Source organism: Coregonus lavaretus, assembly GCF_964263955.1.
Source record: "Coregonus lavaretus genome assembly, contig: HAP1_SCAFFOLD_3641, whole genome shotgun sequence".
In the NCBI taxonomy this organism is placed as follows: Eukaryota; Metazoa; Chordata; class Actinopteri; order Salmoniformes; family Salmonidae; genus Coregonus; species Coregonus lavaretus.
In genome coordinates, this window is record NW_028157188.1 from 34,841 (window position 1) to 54,717 (window position 19,877).

General features: G+C 43.5%; 1 protein-coding gene and 1 long non-coding RNA gene across 2 annotated transcripts; both read left to right on the forward strand.

Annotated features, from left to right (window-relative positions):
- The first annotated feature begins 1,359 nt into the window (after positions 1–1,359).
- LOC311125706 (autophagy-related protein 9A-like) lies at positions 1,360–8,608 on the forward strand. The gene is made up of 20 exons (XM_084199738.1): positions 1,360–1,477; positions 1,826–1,899; positions 2,710–2,870; positions 2,979–3,022; positions 3,310–3,374; positions 3,514–3,663; positions 3,886–4,027; positions 4,203–4,343; positions 4,506–4,626; positions 4,754–4,929; positions 5,040–5,162; positions 5,345–5,532; positions 5,638–5,791; positions 6,061–6,240; positions 6,430–6,636; positions 6,814–7,034; positions 7,136–7,253; positions 7,408–7,696; positions 7,800–7,942; positions 8,024–8,608. The coding sequence occupies exons 3-20, from the start codon at positions 2,765–2,767 to the stop codon at positions 8,030–8,032; spliced, it is 2,577 nt and encodes an 858-aa protein (XP_084055864.1). The 5' UTR covers positions 1,360–1,477; positions 1,826–1,899; positions 2,710–2,764; the 3' UTR covers positions 8,033–8,608.
- Positions 8,609–11,015: 2,407 nt separating this feature from the next.
- LOC311125707 lies at positions 11,016–13,326 on the forward strand. The gene is made up of 2 exons (XR_014612900.1): positions 11,016–11,155; positions 11,237–13,326. It is a non-coding gene; the product is annotated as an uncharacterized lncRNA (long non-coding RNA).
- The last annotated feature ends 6,551 nt before the right edge of the window (positions 13,327–19,877 follow it).

Consider the following 19,877-nt stretch of genomic DNA (forward strand, 5'->3'; position numbering starts at 1 on the left):
TTTCAGAAACATACTGTTCATTCGTCAGTACACTGCATGTAAGGTCGTTTTACACACTGAGGGCTGTGTGGTGGATAGAAGGTATTGCCCATAGGACTATTGCCATATCATCATATTAGCATCTCAGTATCAACTAGCGGTTGTTGTCAGAATAGATGTGTGTGTAGATAAGCGGTACACTCCTAGAAAAAAGGGTTATTCGGCTGTCCCTATAAGACAACCCTTTTTGGGTCCAGGTAGAACTCTTTTGGGTTCCATGTAAAGGGTTCTACCTGGTTCCAAAAGGGTTCTTCTACCTGGAACCAAAAAGGGTTCTTCAAAGGGTTCTCCTATGGGGACAGCTGAAGAACCCTTTTAGGTTCTAGATACCACTTTTATTTCCTAAGAGTGTAGTGTTTCTGCCTTGGACAGACTTTATCAGATTATCCCAAATGAATCCTAATCCTAATCGCACCAGATTTAATAGCCCTACTCACTATAATGAACAGATTACACACGCACGCATGTACACACGCCTGCACACACGCACACAAAGACAGACAGCGAGAGAAAGGGGGTAGAGGGTGAGATGGAGAGCAAGGATGAAAGGATGAAACAGATGGCCAAGTAATTTCCTTATATATTCAACACACACCTGTCCATCAGTGTTAACAGACACAGTGAACAAAAGGCCAGCTGTCACTCCAGCAGCCCATAGTCACATTATGAACAGTCTCATCCACACACTCCACAATATCTATATGGCTTGTTTAAGAACAAACAACTTGGTTAATAGCAGATACATGTAATTGTGTGTCTAATCGACTTCATCATTAGACTGTAAAGCACAGCCAATATAACTTCAAACTTTAGCAATAGGTTGGGTTTATAGCTCAACCCAGAGGTGAGTTTCAGTATAGCAGCACCCCCAAGGGTCAACGTTGTTGTAATACCATAGATATCCACGAAGGGGCGGTAAAATACCATTAATTTAATTTACAGGCGCGCCCATGGATATCATATAGGCTTTATTAAAAATGACTGTACATTCAATTCATCATTGACGTTTTCTCGTCGTCAGGAACTACATGTGGTCTAGATACTTTTGAGTTTTAGATGACGATATTTGAGATTGCTTTATATTTAATTCAAAACAATATAATAATTGACCATTGACCAAAACCTGCATGGCATAGATGGACCCTGTATGAGGCTCAAAAGGAGTGTCATGAAAGCCGAAGCAGGAGCCTCGGGAGCCCGCCTCTTACTGTCTATGACTGGCTGTTTTCTTCCCCGTTTGGGAAAAACACTCTTCTGATTGGCTAAACCAGGTATCCGTCAGCCGTGACAGGCATTGGTGTACATAATGTGTTTCAGAAATGAAACCAAATTTCGCCCCTGACTCAAAAAGAAACACGAAAACAAAACCTAGACGTCTTCTAAACTTAGAATCGGCAATTATCCTTGACGATCAGACTGCCTGCAGTTGACTTCAAAGGTAGGCTGCGACCCGACAACATTTCAACAGACTAATAGTCTAGTGCAGTAGGAAAATATAGCTAGAGCTAAATCCTTGTGATGTTTTTGTAGATCTGTCATAAACAAGCACCTTTCTTCAACAATAGCATTCTGCCAGTATCCTGAGAATCAAATTATCTTGACGGTTTCGCTCTTCCTAGGGTAGCATATCTAACTACACTTTCCCAGGCTGCCTAGTTAACATTACACAGTTTGTGTGTGTGTGTGTAAAAAAAAAAAATCATGGCTATATTGTAAGCAGTGGGATAGGCTTATCGGTACAATTTCATGATATTATAATATTAATGTCCCATGTTCCTTTCTGTAGGGTGAAATGTACGCGGCAATCCCCTGATGTGTAGTGATCCTGGAATGGAGCTAATCTATGTTTGGTCAGCAAAGGTGGGCTATTTTCTTGTATGTAGGCCTAAATACGTGTAGCCGAATCATCTTCCAGGTAAACTATTTGTTGAAGACCCGAAGATGCAACAATGTTTCCATTTACATGTAGATTATAGCATAGGAGGAGGCTGCGTGTCCCTCGTTATTGTCGCCTTTCAAAAGGCCAGCAGCGCTCATTGTTTATAAGTTAAAGCCACGCTGCGCACGTTGGTCAAAAAGTATGTATAGACTTGCTTTTTGTCGCTCACAAATTGTCACGTGAGTAAAATCAGAGCCATAGGCTCTACGTAAAACATTAGGCTATTTGTAGGCTATAATGTGGTTTACAACGCTCTGTCTCAATATCCGTGCTTGTGATTCCGCTGGAGTCGCAGAGCACATTTCGCAATACTGCGCATTGTGTCAGCAGTGTTCTGCCAGTGACATATCTATATCGGCCAACATGGAACTTTTGTAGTATTATGGCTTATTCTTTGTGCCCATTTCCACACCTGTCAGTTGTCTGTCTGTCGCGCCTTTCAAGCATTGCTACATCCGGGTTCCAGTGATGGATGGTGCACAGGTGTTTACATGCATGGCTTCCTTTCCTTGCCTCGTCTCCTTTATCTACCATTATGTGAGGAGCTGGATAGGTGAAAGTCTGAAAGAGGTTCCATCTGTTACTAGTCTGAAAGAGGTTCCCTCTGTTACTCAATCCAGTGCAGATGAGGGAGGAGAAAGACACATGGTTATTGTAATACAGCCAAGTTGTGGATTTATGGCACTGATTCGCTCTCTCACTTTCTCTTCCACCCTTTCTGTACTCCACAGGTCCAATCAGTAGCTAGGGGCTTGATTGTTGGTGGTAACTGAAGCTGTGGTTACCATGGCGGCACACTTTGACACAGAGTACCAGCGCCTAGAGGCCTCATACAGTGACTCTCCACCAGGAGAGGACAACCTACTGGTGCACGTACCTGACGGAAACAAGTGTAAAGTTCTTATGTAGATCTACAGACACACACACACACATACACACACACACACACACACACACACACACACACTAACCTGTTTTTGTTGTTGACTGTTCTCTGCAGCCCCGTGGCACCACATAGAGAACCTGGACCTGTTCTTCCAGAGGATATCCTTTTACCCCTCTGTGTCTCTGTACTCCTGGACTATTCACTACTACAACTACCCCAGGGGTTATTTTAAGACAGGGATGGTCAACACCTTCCGGGAGAAGAGTAGAACCAGGTGTGTAAGAGCAGGGCTAGAACAAAAGCATGCACGCCTAGTAGCTCTCCAGGAGGAGGAATGTTGAGCTTGTGACCTGAGTTAATACTATCGACCACTAGACTTTCATTATGAGAGGACACATGCTACTTTTACGTCCTAATCTGATCCTTGACCCCTGATCCCTGACACGTCTATAACCTGCACCAGAAGAATGGCTTCACCTGTATGCTGCTGGGAGAGGTCTTTGAGCTGGTGTAAGTACACAGTGTGTGTGTGTGTGTGTGTGTGTCTGTCTGTGTCTTCTATGTGGTCCATGTCGGTGTCCTGAGGGGTCGTTTTCAACTTTCCTCTCTCTCTCCTCTTTCCTCCTTCCCCCTTTCTCCCCCTCTGTAGCCAGTTGCTGTTTGTGGTAGGGTTCACGGTCTTCTTGGCTAATTGTGTGGACTATGACATTCTGTTCGCTAACAAGTTTGTCAACCACACCGACTCCTCCAAAGTTACGCTGCCTGACGCCTTCCTGCCTGTGGACATCTGCAGCGCAAGGTAAGGCTCTAAACACTTCATAAATGCTTTATAAATGCATTATAAACACGTCTTTAGCGCTCAGACTAGTAAGGAATGCTGGAAAATGTCCTTCCTGCTTTTTGTTTTCCCACCAGTATCCGTGATAATCCTGCTTGTTGTTTTCCCGCCAGTATCCGTGACAACCTGCTTGTTGTTTTCCCGCCAGTATCTGTGACAACCTGCTTGTTGTTTTCCTGCCAGTATCCGTGACAACGTGGCAGTGATGTTTGTATTGATGATATCTGGAGTGTTCTGGCTGCATCGCCTCATCAAGTTCATCTACAACGTCTGCTGCTACTGGGAGATACGCTCCTTCTACACCAACGCACTCAAGATGAGCATGGTGAGTGTGTGTATGTGTGCCTGTCTGTGGGTCTTCAACCTACTGCTTTAACTACTGATCTCCACCCCTCCTCTCTTCTCCCCTTCTCCTCTCTCTCCCCCTCTCCTCCTCCCCCTCTCCTCCTCATCTCCCCCCTCCTCCCCTCATTCTCCACCTTCTCCTACCCCCTCTCTAGGCAGAGCTGCCATACTTCACATGGCAGGAGGTTCAGGCCCGGATCGTTGAGATCCAGAAGGAACACCAGATCTGTATCCACAAGAAAGAACTCACAGAACTGGACATATACCACCGTATCCTGCGCTTCAAAAACTACATGGTGTGTGTGTCTGTGTGTGTGTGTGTGTGTGTGTGTCTGTGCACTCACATGTGTTTGTGCTCGTGTCAACTTCTTTACCATTCCTCGCTTGTGCCCCTGCTGCTGAACAACATGTCAATCAAAAACAACACCACCTAAACCGCCTTCTTCGTCTTCCTCCAGGTTGCCATGGTGAATAAGTCCCTCCTTCCCGTGCGTTTCCGCCCACCGCTGCTCGGGGAGAGTGTGTTTTACACCCGCGGCCTCAAGTACAACTTTGAACTCATCTTCTTCTGGGGGCCAGGTTGGTGTGTGTAGTGTGTGATTGTGTGTTTTGGGGTTTGTGCTTGGTACACTTTATTTGGTACACTTTTCACCTCTCTCTCTCTGTCTCTCTCTGTCTCTCTCTGTCTCTCACCCCCCCTTCCCAGGCTCTCTGTTTGAGAGTGAGTGGAGTTTGAAGCCGCAGTATAAGAGAGGTGGTAACAGGCTGGAGCTGGCAGACAAACTGGCATCACGTATACTGTGGATCGGCATCGCCAACCTCTTACTCTGTCCTGTCATACTGGTCTGGCAAATACTGTATGCCTTCTTCAGCTATACAGAGGTAGATACACACACACACACACACACACACACACACACACCGCTGTGCTCCGTTATGGAGGTGTAGCAGATACTGTAAAGCTAATTTCTCGTGTGTGTGCGTGCGTGTAGGTGATAAAGCGTGAGCCAGGCAGTTTGGGAGCGAGGTGTTGGTCTCTGTATGGTCGATGTTACCTTCGCCACTTCAATGAGCTGGACCACGAACTGATGTCACGGCTCAGCAAGGGCTACAAAGTAGGAATGAACACACACACACACACCACACACACACACACACACACACACACACATATAGAAGGTGTGTAAGGTAAGTATTGTGATATTGATGAACTGATTCTTGTCTCTGTTGCTGTCAGTGGTGGCTAAAATGTCAGATTTTCTTCACTTCTGTGCGTGCGTGTGTTTCCCTCCCGCAGGCGTCCTCTAAGTATATGAACTGCTTCCTGTCCCCGTTGCTGACGGTGGTGGCTAAGAACGTGGCGTTTTTTGCTGGCTCCCTATTGGCTGTCCTCATTGCTCTGACCATCTACGACGAAGACGTCCTTGCCGTGGAACACGTCCTGTCATCCATCACCCTGCTGGGCGTGTGTATCACTGTCTGCAGGTGTGTGTGTTTGTGTCTGTCTGTGTACGAAGTTAAATGAAGGGTTTAGTGCATTCTTTCATATTCTCCCTCCCTCCCTCCCTCCCTCCCTCCCCCCCTCCTCAGGTCTTTTATCCCAGATAAACACCTGGTGTACTGTCCAGAGCAGCTGCTCAGGGTGATCCTGGCTCACATCCACTACATGCCAGATCACTGGCAGGGCAACGCCCACCGTTATGAGACACGAGACCAGTTCTCACAGCTCTTCCAGTACAAGGCTGTGAGTAGCACTATAGTCATAACCTTTGCCACCCTTTATAAAGCAGGAACTTATTTATCATTTCGGAAGCACATAGCATATTCTTCTCTACCTGTCCAGAGCCTGTATTCACAAAGCGTCTCAGATTAGAAGGGCTGGTCTAGGATCAGTGTACCCTCTAAGGTCGTAATGAAGAAGATTACATGTACAGGGGGGACCTGATCCTAGATCAGCGTTGAGGTGTTTAACCCTTTAACTCAGGTGTTTAAACCTTTCCTCTGCCTGTCCAGGTGTTTATCCTAGAGGAGCTGATCAGCCCCCTGGTGACTCCCTTCATCCTGATCTTCAGTCTGAGGAGGAAGTCGCTGGAGATCATTGACTTCTTCAGGAACTTCACCGTGGAGGTGGTGGGGGTGGGAGACACCTGCTCCTTCGCTCAGATGGACATCAGACAGCACGGACACCCCGCGGTGAGACATATACACACACACACACAACTCATTCGTACACACACACACACAGATGGGCAATGCATAAATAGTGACTCTCTATTTCTCTCTCTCTCTTTCCCTCTCTCCCTCTCTCTCTCCCTTTCCCCTCCCTAACTCCTCCCTTCTCTCCGTTCTCTTACGTCCTCCTCCCCCTCTCCCTCCCTCCAGTGGATGTCTGAGGGGAAGACAGAGGCATCTATTTACCAACAGGCGGAGGATGGGAAGACTGAGCTGTCCCTGATGCATTTTGCCATCACCAACCCCCAGTGGCAGCCCCCTACCGAGACCACTCACTTCATCAGCCAGCTGAAAGAGAGAGTACAGAGAGAGGCTACGGGAGACACACACACTCTCACCTCACTGTCCGAGTCAGAGGTATGGAGACAGACAGACATGCCAATACATACATTGACACTTCAATTTTGGATCTCAAGTTTCACATTGTATACATTTCTCAGTTTTTTGTTTACACTGATGTTAAAGGTAAAAATCAAATTCTCTGTCTCTCTGTGTGTGTCTCTCTCTCTCTCTCTCTCTCTCTCGCTCTCTCAGCCAAGGAGTCTGATAGCTAACTTCCTGGCAGGTCCCCCCTCATTGGCCTCTCTTAATCTGGGGCGAGACGGCGCCTTGACCAATCACGGGCCGGACGGTGTTAGCGACGGGGCGTCAGCCTTGCGCTCCCTCTCAGTCAGCAGCATGAGGGGCAGCTGTAGCTCCGCCCATAGGTCGGCCGGACACGCCTCTTCTGCAAGCAGAGCCATGGTAGGATCAAGGTAAAGCCCACACTCCTCCCACGACCAATCAACGAATCAATCAAGCAATCTATCAATCAACTAACATTCAATCAACAAACTCTCTCTCTCCCCCCCCTCAGTACTGACGCTCGTACTGCTAGTTCAGGCAGTAGTGCGTGGGAAGGTCAGCTGACTAGTCTCGTCCTATCAGAATACGCCTCCACGGAGATGAGCATCCACGCACTCTATATACATGAGGTCTGTCTGTCTGTGTCGGGATGGTTTTAAAAATGTTGCAATAAAGAGCATCAAAAGTAAATGCATCTCTCCCACTTCCTCTCTCCCCTCCCTCCCCTCTCTCTCCCACTTCCTCTCTCACTTCCTCTCTCCCCCTCTCCCTCCCTCTATCTAGCTCCATAAGCAGCAGTCTGGAGGGGCGTTGTCCCGGCACACCTGGCACAGGCAGGACAGTGACGACAGTAGTGACAGTGTCACAGAGGAGGGGGGTTCAGGGGGAGGGAACCCTAACCCCCGGAACCCCATCCCCCGCTCACACACCTTCCCTATCTCTACCCCTATCTCCACCCCTGGCCCTATCACCAGCTCTAACTCGGGCCCTAACCCTGACCGAGGTACCACCCCGGGGCAGGAAGAGGCACCACTCCAGAGCAATAGCCAGCGTCGCTACGGGGGAACCACAGGTAACCATGACAAATGTGTCTCAAATGACACTCTCATTCAATGATATTGAAGATGACATATTGATCATACTGATATCTCTCTGTGTGTGTGTCGCTCCTCCAGACTCTGTGGGCCCGGGGGGCAGAGTGGTGAGGTCGGCGCGTGTGCCCATGGGGGGTTGGGCAGAGGAGGGACGGGGAGGCCGACACCCAGACACTGTACCTGAGGAGGGCTCAGAGGACGACATGCCTCCCAACATACACAAGGTATTTACACACACGCGCACACAAACAAAGATCTTGCGTCTGTGTATGAGGTTCCATCTCAGTGTTTCCCTCTCTCCTCAGGTGACGTAAATGACCAGAGAGATCCCACCTACCCCCCACAAACACATCAAACATCCTCATCCTCCCAGAAAAGAACTTCCTGCTCACCTGTGACCTTTCACCATGGCTTTACCTTTGACCCCAGATGGACAGACATGTGGGATAGCAGCATGCCGTGTTATTCGCTCTGGGCTAGAGAAAAACAATTGAGTAACAGTGTGAAGATTACAATGACTTGACACCCTCTGTGGATGACACCGCCAATCAAGTGACGGTGGTTGACGACTTCATCATAACTGACAGCATGGAACCCCTAGCATATTTATCGGCTTCCATAGTTGCCTCCTATACACTAATCTAAGGTCAGCTTTATGTTTTCTCTCCATGATGGTTAAGGTTAGGATTTAGGGAGGGTAAGCTGATCATAGATCTGTGCCTAAGGGCAACTTCTAGCCAGAGAGCACCTTTTTAAAGATAAGATTTAGTAATGACAAGTTTGTCATTATTTTTAATTCTTTGTTTTTTTCTCTTTGGGTTGCTTATATTTATTGCATTTTCAGAGAGAAATTGTGTTCTCATATATATATATATATATATATATATATATATATATATATATATATATATATATATATATATATATATATATATATATATATATATATATATATATATATATATATATATATATATATATATATATATATATATATAGGAGTCTTCCATCAAAGTATGACTCTGCACTGGCACTAGGAATCATTTTGGGATTGGGTGATGGTGTTGTACAAAGACCTCATAGACGTGAAGCAGGCACTAAACCGATATACAGCATGTGCATAGACATACTGGTATAATTCAAATCAGGACGTTGGACTATTCTAAGTATATCATTGAGGTGTATATAGTTAATAAATGGAGATATGCACATACAATAAACACATCATAGTTATTGTTTTTGTGTCATACAAACACTCTTTTAAATTAAAGAAAGCAAACTAACCAGGCTGATTGGAACGGGTAACTTCAGCCTCTTCAGTGCCATATTTAAGCACTTAAAGGGGCAATCCGCAGTTGAAATGATAACAAAATCTCCCCCACCACTGTTTCAGTAAAAGGTTGAAGGATGGGGCTGGAGAAATGTAACCACACTCAAATTCAAAGACAGAGCTGTGGATGCAAGGACTGACCATCCATCCATTTTTAACCATGTTTTGAGGCTATACAGTGTTTGTTTACATTTACTTTGTTTTGTACTTTGTTCCAATGTTAGCAAACATTGGAAAAACAAGTTTATATTTTGGCTTCTGATGGGGTACGACAGTTGAACTAAGCTCATGGGGCATTTATAAGTTATAGTCTTCAAGAATCAATGGGTTTATATCCAAAATGGATGTAGTAACTGCAGATTGCCCCTTTAAGCACAACCATCCCATAACTATACAGCAATCAACCTTCAATCAACACTAATAGCTGTATAGAATCATCAGCATCAGGCAAACTGCATGTTTTTTCTGCCCAAACTGTCTGGGGAAAAAAAGAGAATGCACTTTAATGACTTTTGTTGAATCCAAAGGATGTCACTTGTCAGTATATTGATTTTGATAATTTCATATTTTTATGACTTTATTTTAACCAGGGCTTGTGCCACCTTCAGAGAGTTGAGGTTGAGATGCATGGTGATTTACAAGTGTTTGTTTTTGTGGTTCACACTGACTAGCCTGGTCCCAGATCTGTTTTAAGCGCTGTATAACCAGCTCCCATATGGTTGATCATACAGCACAAACAGATCTGGGACCAGGCTACAGAGGGGACATATGCTTCTAATAGATACAGTCAAAGAAACTCTACAGCTGGGTATTCATTTCTAGAAGGCAAGGTCTGCAGTGCTGCTCGCTATTGATTGATATATTAATGTAATTGAGTTGCCAGCCAGAGAGTCCAATCTGAATCATACCCTGGATAAATATCAGCTGCAGACCTGGAGGCCTGGATTTCAATAATGTAAAGGGTCTCCTGGGACACAGTGGAAGAAGCCACTGTGGTACAAGTTTAACAATGAGGTAGTAGGATTCCTGAGCTGACACATATAGCCTATCTGGTTTTGTTTTTGTTTTTATAGATTGTCCTGTAAATTGCCATTTTGTACAGTTGTAAATCATCAATAAAAATGTATTTAATACGTTTATGTCATTTCAAGTTTTGTTAGTAGTATGTACAAGATACACATGGTATACACCGTCCAATTAAACGCTTAGTTGCAGGTTCCTTTTCGACAATTCAACAATATATTTTATTAAGAAATAATAAAAGATAAGAATACGAACATAAAGTAAATGGCTCAGTAGAACATAATAAATATTTTAGCATAAGTATATGGTAACTTGGGGGAAAATATCGGAACAAAATGACATTGAGCATTTCACTATTAATATCCTCACAATAAGCAGGTTTCCACCCAACCTTTTTATGCTAGTAAAGTACATAAATGTACAAAAATTACAAAAATGTAGGTGGAAACACTTTTATGCGCAAATATTGATATAATAGCCATCATATCTAATTGAACTTGGAGCCGTGCGGTGACATGTTGTGTGGTCCTCCCACTATGACTCATCGGAAAAGCACGCAGTTTATTAGGTTACAGATGAAATAAATTATGATGAGCTTCACAGGGTAGTGAAAGTGCAAGGTGATGAGCTTGGTGCTCCTTTCCATAACATTGAGGGTTATTCTGGTGACATGATAATCGATGCTTGGCTGCCGTTTGACAAATAAAAATGATCTCGCTCTTTTGTCCATAATAATAATCTCATCATGTAGGCCAGGGTAACTCCAGTCCTCGGGGGCCGGAGTGGTATCACACTTTTCCCCCATCCCTAGCAAACACAGCTGATTAAACTAATTGATATTGAAGATGACATATTCAATATCAATTAGTAGTCATTCAATGATATTGAAGATGACATATTGATCATACTGATATCTCTCTGTGTGTGTGTCGCTCCTCCAGACTCTGTGGGCCCGGGGGGCAGAGTGGTGAGGTCGGCGCGTGTGCCCATGGGGGGTTGGGCAGAGGAGGGACGGGGAGGCCGACACCCAGACACTGTACCTGAGGAGGGCTCAGAGGACGACATGCCTCCCAACATACACAAGGTATTTACACACACGCGCACACAAACAAAGATCTTGCGTCTGTGTATGAGGTTCCATCTCAGTGTTTCCCTCTCTCCTCAGGTGACGTAAATGACCAGAGAGATCCCACCTACCCCCCACAAACACATCAAACATCCTCATCCTCCCAGAAAAGAACTTCCTGCTCACCTGTGACCTTTCACCATGGCTTTACCTTTGACCCCAGATGGACAGACATGTGGGATAGCAGCATGCCGTGTTATTCGCTCTGGGCTAGAGAAAAACAATTGAGTAACAGTGTGAAGATTACAATGACTTGACACCCTCTGTGGATGACACCGCCAATCAAGTGACGGTGGTTGACGACTTCATCATAACTGACAGCATGGAACCCCTAGCATATTTATCGGCTTCCATAGTTGCCTCCTATACACTAATCTAAGGTCAGCTTTATGTTTTCTCTCCATGATGGTTAAGGTTAGGATTTAGGGAGGGTAAGCTGATCATAGATCTGTGCCTAAGGGCAACTTCTAGCCAGAGAGCACCTTTTTAAAGATAAGATTTAGTAATGACAAGTTTGTCATTATTTTTAATTCTTTGTTTTTTTCTCTTTGGGTTGCTTATATTTATTGCATTTTCAGAGAGAAATTGTGTTCTCATATATATATATATATATATATATATATATATATATATATATATATATATATATATATATATATATATAGGAGTCTTCCATCAAAGTATGACTCTGCACTGGCACTAGGAATCATTTTGGGATTGGGTGATGGTGTTGTACAAAGACCTCATAGACGTGAAGCAGGCACTAAACCGATATACAGCATGTGCATAGACATACTGGTATAATTCAAATCAGGACGTTGGACTATTCTAAGTATATCATTGAGGTGTATATAGTTAATAAATGGAGATATGCACATACAATAAACACATCATAGTTATTGTTTTTGTGTCATACAAACACTCTTTTAAATTAAAGAAAGCAAACTAACCAGGCTGATTGGAACGGGTAACTTCAGCCTCTTCAGTGCCATATTTAAGCACTTAAAGGGGCAATCCGCAGTTGAAATGATAACAAAATCTCCCCCACCACTGTTTCAGTAAAAGGTTGAAGGATGGGGCTGGAGAAATGTAACCACACTCAAATTCAAAGACAGAGCTGTGGATGCAAGGACTGACCATCCATCCATTTTTAACCATGTTTTGAGGCTATACAGTGTTTGTTTACATTTACTTTGTTTTGTACTTTGTTCCAATGTTAGCAAACATTGGAAAAACAAGTTTATATTTTGGCTTCTGATGGGGTACGACAGTTGAACTAAGCTCATGGGGCATTTATAAGTTATAGTCTTCAAGAATCAATGGGTTTATATCCAAAATGGATGTAGTAACTGCAGATTGCCCCTTTAAGCACAACCATCCCATAACTATACAGCAATCAACCTTCAATCAACACTAATAGCTGTATAGAATCATCAGCATCAGGCAAACTGCATGTTTTTTCTGCCCAAACTGTCTGGGGAAAAAAAGAGAATGCACTTTAATGACTTTTGTTGAATCCAAAGGATGTCACTTGTCAGTATATTGATTTTGATAATTTCATATTTTTATGACTTTATTTTAACCAGGGCTTGTGCCACCTTCAGAGAGTTGAGGTTGAGATGCATGGTGATTTACAAGTGTTTGTTTTTGTGGTTCACACTGACTAGCCTGGTCCCAGATCTGTTTTAAGCGCTGTATAACCAGCTCCCATATGGTTGATCATACAGCACAAACAGATCTGGGACCAGGCTACAGAGGGGACATATGCTTCTAATAGATACAGTCAAAGAAACTCTACAGCTGGGTATTCATTTCTAGAAGGCAAGGTCTGCAGTGCTGCTCGCTATTGATTGATATATTAATGTAATTGAGTTGCCAGCCAGAGAGTCCAATCTGAATCATACCCTGGATAAATATCAGCTGCAGACCTGGAGGCCTGGATTTCAATAATGTAAAGGGTCTCCTGGGACACAGTGGAAGAAGCCACTGTGGTACAAGTTTAACAATGAGGTAGTAGGATTCCTGAGCTGACACATATAGCCTATCTGGTTTTGTTTTTGTTTTTATAGATTGTCCTGTAAATTGCCATTTTGTACAGTTGTAAATCATCAATAAAAATGTATTTAATATGTTTATGTCATTTCAAGTTTTGTTAGTAGTATGTACAAGATACACATGGTATACACCGTCCAATTAAACGCTTAGTTGCAGGTTCCTTTTCGACAATTCAACAATATATTTTATTAAGAAATAATAAAAGATAAGAATACGAACATAAAGTAAATGGCTCAGTAGAACATAATAAATATTTTAGCATAAGTATATGGTAACTTGGGGGAAAATATCGGAACAAAATGACATTGAGCATTTCACTATTAATATCCTCACAATAAGCAGGTTTCCACCCAACCTTTTTATGCTAGTAAAGTACATAAATGTACAAAAATTACAAAAATGTAGGTGGAAACACTTTTATGCGCAAATATTGATATAATAGCCATCATATCTAATTGAACTTGGAGCCGTGCGGTGACATGTTGTGTGGTCCTCCCACTATGACTCATCGGAAAAGCACGCAGTTTATTAGGTTACAGATGAAATAAATTATGATGAGCTTCACAGGGTAGTGAAAGTGCAAGGTGATGAGCTTGGTGCTCCTTTCCATAACATTGAGGGTTATTCTGGTGACATGATAATCGATGCTTGGCTGCCGTTTGACAAATAAAAATGATCTCGCTCTTTTGTCCATAATAATAATCTCATCATGTAGGCCAGGGTAACTCCAGTCCTCGGGGGCCGGAGTGGTATCACACTTTTCCCCCATCCCTAGCAAACACAGCTGATTAAACTAATTGCATTCTAAACTGAAGATCATGTTTAGTTGATTTTTGAGTCATATGTGTTAGCTGGGGCTGGGGAAAAAGTGTGACACCAATCAGGCCCCGAAGGCTGGAGTTGCCCATCCCTGATGTAGGTTACATGTGCGCTCTAGCTAACAGCATGCTGATAGGGCTGTTGGCTAGAGCAGGGTTTCCCAAACTGGTCCTGGGGTAGCCCCTGGGTGCACATTTTGGTTTTTGCCCTAGCACTACACAGCTGATTAAAATAATCAAAGCTTGATGATGAGTTGGTTATTTGAATCAGCTGTGTAGTGCTAGGGCAAAAACCAAAACATTAATTGCCTTGGGGGCATTTTGCTCCAAACATCCTCACTTAAAATTAAAAACTGAAGAAAAAAATGTATCTCTAATCAAGTGGATTATTTATATTTAGGCTCCCCTAATGGTATATATTTAAGCAATAAGGTCCGATATATGGCCAATATACCACATCTAAGGGCTGTTTTTAAGCACAACGAAACGCGGCGTGCCTGGACACAGACCTTAGCCTTGGTATGTTGGCCATACATAACCCCAAGCCACCCTAATATAGGGAGGCACAATTTATTGTCCAACATTTATAGTGTTTTGGGGAAGGTGGAATTGGAGGGCAAGTGTTTAAATTGTACAGTAGAAATCATAATCAGAGTCTGATATTGATAATGTGTTTACCGGTAAATCTATCATCACCAAATTTCCCTTATTCACAAGTACCCCACAAAACAACTGACCAGTCAAGACTACACCACCAGGTGGCAGGCTACTCCCACTCAACACTGACTCCTATCTTGTCCCACCCATCAGTGCCAACACTGACTCCTGTCCCGCCCATCAAAGTGCTAAGAGGAGCAGACAGTTCCAGTGTTTGTGTTCGTTATAATTTCTATGAGTTTCTAAGGTTGGTTATTATATATCATGGCAGTGCCTCATGTAAGAGCCCGGATAGCTCAGTCGGTAGAGCATCAGACTTTTAATCTGAGGGTCCAGGGTTCAAGTCCCTGTTCGGGCGATACCATTTTCTCTTCAGGGTTGCTAGAATCTTGTGACCCCTCATAATGGGTCATTCAATTACGCAAATCACGTGCCGTACAATTCTCAAAAGTCCCTGTTCGGGCGAAACCATTTTCTCTCCAGGAGTGTTAGAATCGTATAAACACTCATAATGGGTCGTTCAATTATGTAAATCACGTGCCGTGCTTGTGCATATCTGCCTCATTGCGGTAAGATAACGTGTTTTTGTAAAAGTACGGCATTATTATTATTATTATTATTATGGTATTTTTTTATTATTGTTTTTTACATCAACTTGCACCAATTCGCTTCATGGGTATTCTTAGCTGCACGTGCAGTCAAGGTGTGCAGACCAAAATAGCATTCATGGCCTTTACCATTTTACATTTACATTTACATCATTTAGCAGACGCTCTTATCCAGAGCGACTTACAAATTGGATACAATTCCTTTAACATTTAGACACAATACAGTATATTCCCCTTCAAATGGCAATAGTAATGCACGGAACAAATTTCACCAACAAATATTCATGAGTTCCATTGAAAATGCACAGACACTATCCAAATTCATCCATACAGTGTTTTCAAATCATGAAAGGCCTTGATATGGGGCTGAAACATTAGGCCTGGATCCTGTCCTATATAAACCTTTCTTCTGGCATATCATTGTCATCAGTGCTACAGGGGATGTGCTTACTGAAATCTCATTTAGGAGTGCTCATGCAGCGTCATTGCATCTCTAGCGGTTTTCTTGATAACACAAACGCACAGGGTTCCCGGTGCACTAGGCTGAGAGGGGTTGAGGTGGGCCAGTGTGTGTGCACTTCCAAGGGGGAAAGAAGAGAGAGAGAGAGAGAGAGAGAGAGAGAGAGAGAGAGAGAGAGAGAGAGAGAGAGAGAGAGAGAGAGAGAGAGAGAGAGAGAAAGAGATGGAGAGAGAGAGAGAGAGAGAGAGAGAGAGAGAGAGAGAGATGGAGAGAGAGAGAGAGAGAGAGAGAGAGAGAGAGAGAGAGAGAGAGAGAGAGAGAGAAACTGTGCTCGTCAACTGGGTCATGTCACTGGAGCAAAACATTTAGCAACGGAAAACAAAACCCTGGTAGTCCCAAAAAGGAATTCAATAATGGGTCAGTCTAGTGTGCTCATAAACCAACAGTTACCTTCACTACCTGTACTACAGACTACAGTTGAGCCAACTTGAGGGAGTGGATATCCATCTAGCAGATTACATTTAACTATTTTCTAAGTCATGAACGGGTTTCAGTGCACACAGCTCAAAAGGGTACGATATCAAACACAAGGGCAATAAACAACAAATACACTTTGGGGATAATTTTTTTTATCTCTGGGGTTGAATACGTATCTAGTTAGTGGTGATTGGAGTAGATTTGTCATTCTGTAACATTCAGAGCAGTTAGTAACTAAACAGCCACAACCCCTGGGAGGATAAACACAACAGACTAAACCCAAATTAAACCAGTCTGTTTGTCAATGTAGCAGTATAAAATAACTGTCTGTCACACTACTCTCGCCTCGGCTGCGTCTCATTACTCTGAAGTGGCTTCCTCCCCTCGTCTCCTTTCCTTGATCTACAATGATGACTGGTAGGCTCCCCACCCCTTATTCCATCCTTTCAGACAAGGAAAGGAAGCAACTTTGTAGGACTGAGACGCACCCCTCACCATTATCTCTCCCTAATCAAATCAAATCCTAAAGCCTATAACAAACATCGTAGTAAACAAACAGGGACCACCCATACACAAAAAAATGTATGCATGCACGACTGTAAGTCGCTTTGGATAAAAGCGTCTGCTAAATGGCATATTATTATTATTATTATTATAGGTAAATACAAAAATAAGCATAAATATAATATTATCTTTGCCCGCTTAGCTGTACTAGCAGGTTCCAGCCAGCAGAGGGGGCTGGTCTGTGGTGTGTGTGTGTGTGGTTGGGTGGTCCTACAGGTCTTTGTTGAAGAAGACTGTAGCAGTGTGGGGACTGCTATGTCGTATCCTCTCCTGTAGATCTGGCTCCAGGCTGCTCACAGCCATAGAACTATTCTGTGGGAACAGGGCACAGCACAGAGGAGTGGCAAACACCAGGCACAGACCCACCAGTCCCACCTGTACTGGGGCGTTTAGGACTGGGAACCACTGAGGAGAGAACAAAGTGAGAGAGAAAGTACCAGAATTGAAGGGCAACTCTTGCCATGTGGTTTTCATGTTTTGTAGCCCACTACTGCACCATTGAAATCTGCATTGCGTTGACCTTCCATTGTCTGTCCTTACTTGATGTGCGCCCTCTGCTGCCACTGGGGTTCACTGCAATTTTTATTTGAACGTGAGTGGAACGTCTATTTTAGGTCATGGCTAGAAGGGATCCAGCTTTTGTCAAATTAACGTCAGATTTGACTATTCGTAGCGGGTTAGGAGAACGTACTCAGCAGGGTAGGATAATTAACGTAGCAGGTTATGAAAATTAGGATAGGGTTAGCTAAAATACAAAACTCAACTTTTGATGTTAATTCGACAAAAGATGGAGCCCTTCTAGCCATGATCATTTATAGAAGGTTTATAGCAGTGGTTCTCAGTCCTGGTCCTGGCGACCCAAAGGGGTGCACATTTTTGTTTTTGCCCTAGCACTACACACCTGATTCAAATCAATCTGAGTCTGAGGAGTTGATGGTTTGAATCAGGTGTGTAGTGCTAGGGCAAAAACAAAATGTGCATCCCTTTGGGTCCCCAGGACCAGGACTGAGAACCGCTGGGCTATAGTGTCATGTTTATGGTGTTGCAATAATCTTCAAATCAAAGTTTATTGGTCGAATACACAGATTTGCAGATGTTATCGCAGGTGCAGTGAAATGCTTGTGTTTCTAGCTCCAACAGTGCAGCAATACTTAGTAAAAAAAATACAATACACATGTAGTCCATAAATTAAGAAATATCAGAAAGAGCAATGTCAGAGACTGGAATATAAATATACAGTGTACAAAACATTAAGGACACCTTCCTAGTATTAGGTTCTTGACACAAACCGGTGCGCCTGGCACCTACTACCATACCCTGTTCAGAAGCACTTACAGTGAGGGAAAAAAAGTATTTGATCCCCTGCTGATTTTGTATGTTTGCCCACTGACAAAGAAATGATCAGTCTATAATTTTAATGGTAGGTTTATTTGAACAGTGAGAGACAAAATAACAACAAAGAATTCCAGAAAAACACGTGTCAAAAATGTTATAAATTGATTTGCAATTTAATGAGGGAAATAAGTATTTAGGTTTTGGCAAACTCCAAGTGGGCTGTCATGTGCCTTTTACTAAGGAGTGGCTTCCCTCTGGCCACTCTACCATAAACACCTGATTGGTGGAGTGCTGCAGAGATGGGATTGTCCTTCTGTAAGGTTCTCGAGCTCTTTCAGTGACCATCGGGTTCTTGGTCATCTCCCTGACCATGGCCCTTCTCCCCCGATTGCTCAATTTGGCCGGGCGGCCAGCTCTAGGAAGAGTATTGGTGGTTCAAAACTTCTTCCATTTAAGAATGATGGAGGCCACTGTGTTCTTGGGGACCTTCAATGCTGCAGACATTTTTTTTTGGTACCCTTCCCAGTGCATCGACACAATCCTGTCTTGGAGCTCTACAGACAATTCCTTCGACCTGATGGCTTGGTTTTTGCTCTGACATGCACTGTCAATTATGTGACCTTATATAGACAGGTGTGTGCCTTTCCATTCAATTGAATTTACCACAGGTGGACTCCAATCAAGTTGTAGAAACATCTCAAGGATGATCAATGGAAACAGAATGCACCTGAGCTCAATTTCGTGTTTTCGCTTTGTCATTATGTGGTATTGTATGTATATTGAGGATTTATTTATTGATTTAATCCATTTTAGAATAAGGCTGTAATGTAACAAAATGTGGAAAAGGTCAAGGCAAGGGGTCTGAATACGTTCCAAAGGCACTGTACATATAAAGTGGGTGAAGCAGTATGTAAACATTATTAAACTGACCAGTGTTCAATGTCTTTGTACATATGTATATCGTGTGAGTTTATTGACATGCACTGCCGTCTAGTATACAGATGCAGTATACCGTCTAGTAAACAGTTCCATAGGAACAGATGGTTCCCTGTCTCCAGAGCTTCGATGACAGGGCCTTCTCCGGTGTTGCTCTGGAACTCCCTCCAGCCATCCGTGACTCGAAGTCTTTCAGTCCCTCCTAAAGCCCCACCTCTTTGACAAGGCCCACCCTTAAGCCCCCACAAAACAATATCATGCCAACTGACCAGCCAGACCAGGTAAGACTACACCACCAGGTGGCAGGCCACTCAACACTAACGCCTGTCCTCCAGTCCCACCCATCAAAGTGCTGAGAGGAGCAGTCAGTTCCAGTGTTATGGTTGGTTATAATTTCTGACAAATAGCTATCATAGTTTCTAACACTGAACATTTATAATGGCAGTTTATAATGGCAGTTCCTCTTCAAGGGGAAAGAGCCCGGATAGCTCAGTCGGTAGAGCATCAGACTTTTAATCTGAGGGTCCAGGGTTCAAGTCCCTGTTCGGGCGATACAATTTTCTCTTCAGGGGTGCTAGAATCTTGCGTCCCCTCATAATGGGTAGTTCAATTACGCAAATCATTGCTGTACACTTTTCAGTGGAGTGTCCTCGGTTGAACAAGTAGACCTGCAAAAGAGATTTTTGGACTGACAAAAACAAGATGTAATTTGTCCTAGGCTCTGAAGTTTATGCATTTGTTGTTGCATACTTTAAATTTGAAATGCATCC